The sequence below is a fragment of the Octodon degus genome, unplaced genomic scaffold, assembly GCF_000260255.1.
Source record: "Octodon degus isolate 3935 unplaced genomic scaffold, OctDeg1.0 scaffold00102, whole genome shotgun sequence".
In the NCBI taxonomy this organism is placed as follows: Eukaryota; Metazoa; Chordata; class Mammalia; order Rodentia; family Octodontidae; genus Octodon; species Octodon degus.
This window is the reverse complement of record NW_004524678.1, coordinates 10,172,080-10,182,843: the sequence shown is the minus strand read 5'-3', so window position 1 is coordinate 10,182,843 and position 10,764 is coordinate 10,172,080. Positions and strand designations below refer to the sequence as shown.

At 42.4% G+C, this 10,764-nt stretch overlaps 2 protein-coding genes across 3 annotated transcripts in view; one reads left to right on the top strand and one right to left on the bottom strand.

Moving 5' to 3' along the window:
* Positions 1–5,439, bottom strand: part of Klhl28 (kelch like family member 28) — a 50,539-nt gene extending 45,100 nt beyond the window's left edge. The window contains exon 1 of one of the 2 annotated variants that reach the window (XM_004638779.2): positions 5,314–5,439. The gene's annotated coding sequence lies outside the window, so the exon portion shown is untranslated. The remainder of the gene's footprint in view (positions 1–5,313) is intronic. The other variant, XM_023723764.1, reaches the window with a different exon arrangement.
* A 153-nt stretch (positions 5,440–5,592) lies between these two features.
* The window catches only part of Togaram1 (TOG array regulator of axonemal microtubules 1), an 88,276-nt gene continuing 83,104 nt past the window's right edge, over positions 5,593–10,764 (top strand). Inside the window, exon 1 of the mRNA XM_023723742.1 lies at positions 5,593–7,923. Within this exon, the coding sequence (XP_023579510.1) occupies positions 5,878–7,923 (2,046 nt within the window). The 5' untranslated portion in view covers positions 5,593–5,877. The remainder of the gene's footprint in view (positions 7,924–10,764) is intronic.

The following is a 10,764-nucleotide window of genomic DNA, read 5'->3' as shown; positions in this document are numbered from 1 at the left end:
ATACAGGTACAAATTCCTTATGATGAATGCAACATTATGTATATCTAAAATGTACCAATATAATACAAATAAAAAAGTAAATCTTAAGTAACTGAATTAGTCAATATTGAGAAACAGTATCTGAGAAGTCTTAACAAGGTAGAGGTATTACAACCCACTTAAAATCAGTATTCTTGTGTAAATATCCAAAATGCTAGATGACATAAAAATAAAACCAAACTTTCCATAATATACAGTAATTTCATAATTTCAGGTTCTGAAACCAAGGTAATAAAGATCAAGCTGTTGGTATACTTTCTCTCTCTTTCTTAATTGACATTTAAGGCATAAAGCGGTAACACTGAAATCAGTTGGGAGACAATTATCTGCCACCAAATCAACACTGGTAGATCATAATCAGGGCAAATAAATGGTGAATAGAAATAAGAATACTTAAAAGCAGAGTTTGTTGTACAACAGATATATAACATTAGGAAAATATTTTATTGTAACTGTTCTTTTCTTAAATTTCCTCCCCACAGTTCAACTTATCTCACTATAGAACTCAACAAGTGATGGTATATAATTTTATCAGTGAGTCCATGAAATAAGTTGGTATATTTTTCTTTTTTCTGATATTTTTATTGTATCAGAAGAAGCAAAATTAGAAGCTTATCATAACAAGCTTCATGGAATCACGGAATCAGAAATATCAAAAAATAAAACAACTCCCCAAAGGCATGACTACATGCACTAAAAGCTCCAAGTTACATAATTAACCCATCCATTGAAGAACTGGTTGCAACAGATGTGACATCCTGTGAACTTATAAAAATTAGTGTTGAAAACTCATTTGCATAGAACCATTTCCTAATAACTTTGAAAATTGGATTTTTATACTTCTCGGGGTACAGATGCATAAAGGAAGACATAAAATATACCACATATTTAATCCCACAGGTATAAAACTAAGGTCATAATTTAACCGTATTTATGTTTTGACTCAAGCAACTAAGATTCTAAACAAGCCAAAAAAGAATAAACTCCATACTTAATCATACATAGCAAAGATATCTATGATTTTTTAAAAATTTTGATAGTGTTTTATTTTGAGAAGAAAAAGGTCTAGGCTAACTCCAAAACATCCATAAGGATCTATTATTATCCATACATTAAAGAATTTCCCAACCATTTATATTTCCAGCAATACCAGCACCTAGTGCAGTAAATTCCAAGTCCAGAGGAAAGTCCAAGAAATGAGACTTTCAGTTTTCTAAAGAATTCAAGAGTAATGCTTAATCTGAGCTTGCCATATTTTGCCTTTTCTAGATCATAAATTTAAAATTCCATATGTTATGTTAATTTATTTCAAGTCACAGGCATAAGAAATTCATTTGAATACAATACGCACATTTTCAAGGTTATGAGTTGATTTGTTCATTCCTTATAATACAGCCACTAATAAAAATAAGTATTTGAAACTTTAGAATCTTAAGAGTTCTAAGCTGTTGATATCTATGATTAATAGTGGAAAGATCTAATTATATTCTATAGTTTCAACACTCCTTTTTCTTCAACTTTCCCAAAGCTTTAGGCAAATAGCTAAATTGACTAATCTTAGTTTTACTTTCCTCTGACCAATGGTTCTCTCAAGGAAATACCCATGAAATCTGCCATAGTATAAGGGCTGGCCAGATAGCTCAGCGGACTAAACCACCTGCTTAGGCAGACCCAGGGGCCAGGGTGCGCATCCCTGGCATGCCATGCCAGCCCCGCCCCTGGGCACGTTGAGATGGGGATTGAGACTGGGCGTGGTGGCATGCACCTGTAATCCTAGCATACGGGAGGCTGAAAACAGGAGAATCACTACGAGTCCAATCTGTGTAGTGAGACCTTGCAGACCCTGTACTAAATACAAAAACAAAAAAGAAATAAAGAAATCTGCCATAATATAAATGTAGTATAAATGTAGCTTCCAAAATACTGTGCTTAGGGCCAGGGAGTTGGCTCAGTAGAATAAGTGCTTCCCTGGAAAGTGCAAGGGTCTGAGTTCAATCCCCAGTTCCGTCAAAAACAAAATACTGTGCTTAGTTAATATTCATTACGTACCTAACACAGTATGTGGCATACAGCAAATACTAAATGGCATTATTATACTTATTTAACATTAACAGCATCTTTCACTTGCATAGCACCATTTTATAATAACTTTACTTATTTATTTTTTTGCTACTGGGAATCCAACTCATGACCTCATGCTCACTAGGCAGGCACTGTGCCACTGAGCTATATCCCTGGACCCTCATAATCACTTCTTAAAGTATAACTATTCTTCAGAGATTATGAAACTCTTAATTTTTATTCTCTGACAGTGGAAATAAAAGATGTCCTTAGAGCAATTGTGTGTACTCTGCTTAAGTTCAGTTCAAAAACTGAGTAACACAGATAAGCCTGTATTTCATTAAATTTTCAATGCTTGCATGAATACGCAATTTTCAATGTATCCTTAACTACTTACTTCCAACTTTCTATAAATAATAAAGCTAAAAGTGTATTTCATTATTCTGGAATTTGATTAAAAATCTGTTACCTGTCTGTATCTATAATTAAATATAAAGGTTTTTCTACTCAGTACATAAAGAACTCCTAGAATCAAGAATGAAATTATTATTTTTGAATTTTTTGGGGGGGCTGGTGAGATGGCTCAGTGGTCTAAAACACCTACTTAGAACAAACTCAACAAAGCACAGGGACCACGCTTCAATCCCCCAGCACCACATGCCAGCCAGCCCCGCCCCCTGGTGGGCTGAGCTGGCCACACACACACACACACACACACACACATGCATAAATAAATAATTTGGGGGGGGGTCTTGGAACTTGAACTCAGGACCTCGTGCTTGCCAGGCAGGCACTTATGCTACTGAGCTATAACCCCCGGCCAAAACTGTTAGTTTTTAAAACCCTGCTTTGCATTTGTAATAGATATAAACAGAACACTATATACCTTACGTGGATGAGATTTATACAAGATAACCATAGAAGATAACTGCTGTCATGTGTCACAAGACACAAGACATGTGATAGCACGTAGGTCTCATTTTCTAAATATCTACCATGGACTCTCCTGACTTTCCAAGTCTTTTTCAAGGAGACCAAAAGTTAATCTTCCTCTGCAGTTCAAGCTGCCTGCAACTCACTCTGTCCCCCAAACTGGACCCGAACTCAAAGTGATCCTTCTGCCTCAGCCTCCCAAGGGCTGGGATTACATGGGTGCCACCATGCCCAGCTTTGTAATAGGTATTTTTAAAAAACACAGTTATAACAGAGATCTGAAAAGAAGAAGAGCCAAAGTGGCTCATTTTGCTTTGTTCCCTGAAAAAGGGCTAACTGCTTCCTTTCGGTATTCAAGTCCCTTGAAAAGTATCACAGAAGGTCTAATTTTTAAGCTTGTATGTATGATGATGAAACACCATCTGATACTTTCTAAGCACCTTTTCTTTGACTCTAATTACCACACAAGCTCTTGTTATTAACTTGGCTACCAAAATTAATTCTTCAACACAAGACAGAGCATACTGAATTTTCAACCTGGAAATTCCGTTCACTGGAAAGGGTTATCTACTATTGCAACATAAACAGGCATTTTAATGTGTGCATTCTAACGTGCTCATCATTCTCTTGTTTACATCCCATCGGACCTGGTTCCTGATGTCTCAGCATACAAGAGGAGAAGTACACACCTGGGCTTCTTAGGTGAAGCCTGAGATCTACACGCTCTTTCTCACCGCTATAATCATCCTGGGTTTTACACCCCACGCCTCATCCTATTCCTTAAAATGGGCAAAAGTGGTTTTCACCATTTGTTATACTGAAACATGCTAGTTTAGCCAGTGTAGGCAGATTTAGTTGTACAGCCAAGTCAATAACAAAACTAACAAGGCAGAACTTAAAACCTAACACAAATTTACAGTCCTTTTAACCTTAATACTCTCACTTGCGCTATTCAAACTGTGATATAACAAAATTTAGTAATTCTTGAACTCGTACCTGCCAGAAACATTCTAAAATGGTTTGGGACCGCGAAGATGGCTCAGTGTCTAAGCGGCTGCCTAGGCAAACACAAGGACCCGGGTCGATCAAAGGTACCATATGCCACGCCCGCCACCAAGTCGGGGTATAGTGGCGCACGCATCCCGACGCTAGGCAGGCTCAAACAGGAAGCTTACTAGGAGTGTGAGCTGCGCAGTGAAACCCTATATGAAATACATAAAATTGAAAAAAAAAAAAAAGGCTTGGAATATGATTCAAGTACTCTTTAAGATTTTAAAAAGTACTTAAAGGCCAAGGATATCCGGCAAGCACGAGATTGAGAGTACAAAACACAAAACAAAACAAAACAAAACACCCTACTTGAAATGCATCTTACCTGGTACAAACAGGGGCAGGAATATTTGTATTTGAAGTAGACAAAACTGGGATTTTAAATTATAACTCAAGACTTTTCTCATTGGTTCATTCAAAAGTAACTATACTATTTTTTAATCCATCTTCCACATCCCAATCAGCCTCACAAAAAGTACTCCAGCTCCTCCACGAAATCTGCTTACGTTTCCTTTATGAAAAGTATAAGCTGCCCACCAAATTCTCAGTTCGCCTGAAACAATGAAATATACACCCACCCTAGAGTCACCGGGCAGAGTTCCCTGGGGGCCGCGACGCCAAGAATTCCCCCTGCAGCTGATTGACTGTCCCCGCGATCTGGTTTCCAGGAGACCAAAGGCTGCCAGAGCCCGGGGCGGGAGGGAGGCTGGGGGAGTCCCGCGGTGGCACAGGGCTAGGAGGGGGACCCCGAGAGCCGCTGCGGCGAGGCGGGCACCAACAGAGCAAACAGACTTAACCCGTTTAAAACGCACCCGTCATGTGCATTTTAAAGGGAATGTACAGTGATGTGGGTAAGGAGGAGTGAGAGAAAAACGCGACCCCTCCACAGCCGTCGGGAGAAGAGAAATACGAGAAGGGGACAAGGCGGCGTAAATAAGGTCCCAAAGGTCCAGGAATTGAAGGAGGAGGGGAAACAAGCACCTGGTCCAGGAGCGTGGCCTAGGTGTCGCGGTCGCCTGTACGGGCAAGCGGACTGCAGGAGTGGAAAGGACCGCACCTGCTCCGGGCTGAGGAGGATAACGCGTCTACCAAGGGAACCGGCAGTGCAGAAGATGTCGCCTCCCTCCCTGCCAGCTCCCGTGTTTTCTTTCGCTCTCGCTGCAGCTCCAAGGGCAGTCGGGCAAAACCCTGCCAAAGCCTGAGCGCTTGGGGACAGCAAAAGGAAAATACCTGAGTCCCAGGAAGCACACCTGCAACAACAGCAGGAGGAGCGGCGGACAGCGGGAGCCCGGACAGATTTCTCACTCGCTCTGGTCAATCTCCAACTCTTACGGGTGGGGCGGGGAGCTTCCGCCCGGGGAGCGGAGCGCGTCACTTCCGCCGAATGGCTTCGCCCCGCCCCTCCTCCGCTCTAGTACGTGCGGGCGTTCAGACTTCCTCTCCCACGAGCCTCCTGTCCGGGCTTAACCCCTGACGTGAACTACAAGCCCCATCATTCATTTCGGCAGATCGATTTCCGGGTCGGGAGGGCTGCGCTGGGCCCATCACCATGGAAGCCATCGGTTTGGTCACGTGGGGCCCCTGGTTACGCCCGGTGGCAGCCTTGGGGTCTGGTGCTTAGGCGGGGGCCATTTTGCTCAAGGCTGCCTCCCACAGTCGGAGGCGGCCTGGCAGCTCGCTTGGACTTTCTTTTCCTCCTCTGCAGCTGGGGGCGTGGAGAGGACCTGGAAGGCTGGGCTTTATCGAACACTTCGGAGACGGCAATGGTTCCCTCCAGTACCCTGACGACCCTCCATGGCGGCCGCGCCGTCAGCGCTGCCCCCGGTGCCACCCTTCGTAGCCCCCTGTGCCTATCGCCCCCCGAGTCACAGTCGCCCTCCTGCCCCAGAGACTGATGTTCGTCGAGCTGCGGGCACCATGAGAGGAGAAAAAAGCTACTACTGCCGTGGAGTTGCTGGAGACCACGGTTCTTACCCTTCCACGCCTTCACCTCTGCCTTCGACGCTCTTGTTGCCCGCCGAGGCAGCCTCGAGCAGCTGGTCCGGGCCCGGAGGAGCTTTGTCAGGAGGAGATGAAGAGGAGACCAGGCTCCTTCAGCTCTTGCGCGCCGCCCCGGATCCTTCCGAGGCCTTACAGGCTTTGCAGGCTGCTCTGCCGCGGCGGGGCGGTCGGCTTGGCTTGCCGCGACGCAAAGAAGCTTTGTACCGGGCCCTGGGCCGCGTGCTTGTGGAAGGAGGTAGTGATGAGAAGCGACTGTGCTTGCAACTTCTCTTGGACGTGCTCCGGGGTCAGGGGGACGCAGGCCAGCTGGAAGAGGCCTTTAGTTTAGCACTTCTGCCTCAACTGGTTGTCTCCTTACGCGAAGAGGATCCAGCCGTGCGGAAAGATGCGCTTCAGATCTTGCATATATGTCTGAAACGTAGTTCTGGACAGGTGCTGAGAGCGCTTATTCAACAAGGTCTGGAAAGTGCCGATGCCCAGCTCAGAGCGTCCACTGCGCTGCTGCTCCCTGTTTTACTTACTCCTGAGGATTTGTTGCTCGGCCTGGATCTCACCGAAGTGATAATAGCCCTAGCTAGAAAGCTTGGTGACCAGGAGATAGAAGACGAATCGGAGACAGCTTTCTCCGCACTTGAGCAAATTGGGGAGCGACTTGGCCAAGAGCGCTTTCACTCCTATATCTCTCGCCTCCCGTCTGCCCTGAGGAGACTCTACAATCGCCGCCTGGAGACCCACTTGGGAAGTCAGGTTCCTTATTATTTGGAACTTGAAACCTCTGGATTTCCTGATGAGCCTGTCCCCTGTGTGGTGACTCTTTCCAATAGCAACCTTAAATTTGGGATTATTCCTCAGGAACTACATTCCAGATTATTAGATCAGGAAGACTATAAGAACCGGACTCAGGCCGTTGAAGAACTGAAACAGGTGCTGGGAAAATTTAACCCTAGTTCTACCACTCATTCCAGTCTTGTTGGTTTCATTAGCTTATTGTATAATTTGTTAGACGATTCTAATTTCAAAGTGGTCCTTGGCGCACTTCAGGTTCTGCATTTGCTGGTTATTCGCCTTGGAGAGCAGGTGCAACAGTTCTTGGGACCAGTTGTAACAGCTTCTGTCAAAGTACTGGCAGACAACAAGTTAGTGATCAAACAGGAATATATGAAGATCTTTCTCAAACTAATGAAAGAAGTAGGTCCTCAACAGGTGCTTTGTTTACTCCTGGAACATCTTAAACATAAGCATTCCAGAGTGAGAGAAGAGGTGGTGAACATTTGCATCTGCTCCCTTCTGACCTATCCCAGTGAGGATTTTGATTTACCCAAACTGTCTTTTGATCTTGCCCCAGCTCTTGTAGATACCAAACGCAGGGTACGCCAAGCAGCTCTAGAAGCCTTTGCTGTGTTGGCATCATCAATGGGCTCAGGTAAAACCAACATCCTTTTTAAAGCCGTGGATACTATTGAAATGCAAGATAATGGAGATGGCGTGATGAATGCTGTGCAAGCTAGATTGGCTCGAAAAACTCTACCGAGGCTAACAGAAAAAGGATTTGTGGAATATGCAATACTTATGCCATCTTCAGCCCAGAGTAGATCAAGCCACTTGGCACATGGAGCAGATACAGACTGGCTTTTGGCTGGTAACAGAAATCAGAGTGCGCACTGTCACTGTGGTGAGCCCACGAGAGATAGTATGCAAATGTATGGATCTTATAGCCCAACTATCTGCACCCGGAGGGTACTAAGTGCAGGAAAAGGAAAAAACAAGTTGCCATGGGAAAATGAACAGCCCGGAGTCATGGAAGAAAACCCTACCTCCAGTTCCAAGGACATAGAGCAGGTATGCATCTTCTCTAATTGTCTTGAGATGAAACGGAAGAGGTTAAAAGAGGGAGGCTGCTTTAGGGTTGTCATGGTTTCTTTTACATGATGATGTGCTCATTGTTGTAGATGTCATGTAAAACCATTTAATACTTGACTGATTTGATTACATTTCAGGCATGGTGTAATTTAGGTAATTCTTGGGATACTACTTTGGAATGTCATTCATACAGCAAATACTGACTAGCTAGGTGCCAGACAAAGAATAAGTTCTGGGAATGAAAATGAAAGCAGTTCTACACAGTTTAAGTAAAAGATCAGACTGAAAGTTGGCAGTTAAAAAATATCTAAAGTGATAAATAGAAATATAAACAGTACTGTGACGATACTGAAAATAAAAAATGATAATTCTACTAGAAAAGTAAAAAATGCCTTCAGAGAAGATGTGACACCTGAATTGAGATTTCTGCCCCACCCCCAAAACTTTTATTGTAAAAATCCCAAATTTACAGCGCAGTGAGTACCCATATACTTCCTTCTATGTTTACCAATTAACATCTTGCTGAACCATTTGGAAGTTACGTATACTTTGACATTTAACTCCCACATATATTGGCATATATCTCTTAAGAATAGCCTTTTCAGGACCATCATATCACTATATGGCTTCAGAATTTTAATAGTAATTCAGTAATATGTAATAGATGTATTTAAATTTCCCCATTTGTCTCTGAAGTATGTTTAACGCTTTTTGTTTCACTTTTATGTGAAAAAATCATGATTCCTGTTTAATATGTCTCTTTAAATCTATCATATGTCTTTACTGTTTGTACTTCTTTAGTTGTTTTTGTTTTTGTTTTTTGGCAGAACTGGGGATTGAACTCAGGCCCTTGCACTTGCCATGCAAGTACTTATTCTACTGAGCCATCTCCCTAGCCCCTGTAGTTCTTTAGTTTTTCATTACTCAGACTTCTGTTTCCAATAGTCTGGGGTAGTTATTTTGTACAATGTGTTACGTTTTCAATTTATCTAATTATTTCTTATGTGATTCAAAATGAGCATTTTTAGCAACTGCATTACACAGAGAAGATATGTAATACTAACCTCATAGCACATCCCATCACAAATAATATCAGGTTGTCCCACTACTAGTGTTGCTTAATTATATCATGTGATTAAGGTGGTGATAACCAGATCCCTTTGAAGACATTTTCCTTGTCATATTTAGCACATAATCTGCAGGATCATACCTTGAAAGCCTGCCACAACAACCTTTTACTTACTGATTTTACCATGCACTAAGGATTCTAATCTTTATCGTTTGTTACGTGGGGATACAAAAAAAGGTAAAGAAAATCTAATCAATTTTTTAGTATTTGCTATGTGGAATTCTTTTTTCTTATATATGTAGTAATTATGTACTTCTTAAATTTTTGATACTAAATATTTAGCTTTGTTGATGCTAAAATTGCTCCATGTGACTTTGTTCTGTGATCTTCACCATGTCTTTTTATTTACTGGTAGTCTTGGGCGCTTCCTTAAAGTCTAACGTATCCTTCATGTTTACCTTGTATTTTTCTGGCTTCAGACCTGGAGTCAGCTGTTTTCTCTCCTGTCCTAATTTTGCCTTTGTAGTAGAAGATGGTATTTAAAGATCAAAAAAGGTACAGATTTGGTGATTGCTGTTCTTGCCCTTGCTCTTTAGTGAACTGGTCCAGGGAGCACCCTCTCCCCCACCATTTTTAGTGTTCACATTGGTACCTGCAAGTTAAATCCAGTAATGCAGGATTCTTCCTCATTTTCTGTCGTAATATGTTCTACTCTCCTTTTTCCCACAATAGAGCCTTAGTTATTCTCAATAATAGTCATATACATTTGTATGCTGTATTCTACAAAAAAAATCGAGGCTAATAGCACAACTGAGATTTTTTTTTTTACCTAGAATTACCCCACACAGTTCTGTGTTCAGACTTCTCATAAATTCTTTAGTCTGTGTGATTGTGTTTCAAATGGTGTGAGGAAAGATGAATCATTGCTTACTTAGTGTGAACAGGTCTTGGTGAATGTCAGACTGAAGGAGTAGTATGAACTCCAATTTATGAAAGGGCTTAACAAATTAATAGCATAGAACTGGGGAGAGAGCTCAGCAGTCTAAGCACCTGCCTTGGCAAACATGCCAGGACCTGAGTTCAATCCCTCGTACTGCATGGTGGTTCAGGCGTGTAATCCCAGCGCTGGGGAGGCTGAGACAGGAGGATCACTAGGAGTCTGAACTGCTTAGTGAGATCCTGTATCAAACAAATAAATAGGGGCCAGGGAGATAGCTCAGTAGAATAAGAACCTGCCTGGCAAGCACAAGGTCCTGAGTTCAATCCCTGGTACTGAAAAAAAAAAAAAGTAAAAAAAAATTTTTTTTTTTTTTTTGGCAGAACGGGGGATTGAACTCAGGCCCTTGCACTTGTCAGGCAAGTGCTTATTCAACTGAGCTATCTCCCAGGCCCTAAAATTTTTTAAAAAACTAATAATACAATGGGAGGTTTTGGCACAGCTGACACAGTGGGTCCAGTGATATAGAGTTGAAAGATGATACTAAAAATACAGACAGAAGTAAAATATGAAGGTCCTGTTTTATTGGTTTACATCCCAATAAACCCATTATAAATTTAAAATATCGTAAGTCAAAAACACTTAACATACCAAGCCTACTGAACCTCATAGTTCAACTGTGAGTGCACCACATAGAGAATGGGCGCTTCACCCTCCTGATCCAGAGGTTGTATGAGAGCTGCAGCCCACTACCACTGCTCGGCGTTGCAAGAGTGTTCAGCAGACGTAGTGCTGGCCCAGAAGAGCAGGAAGT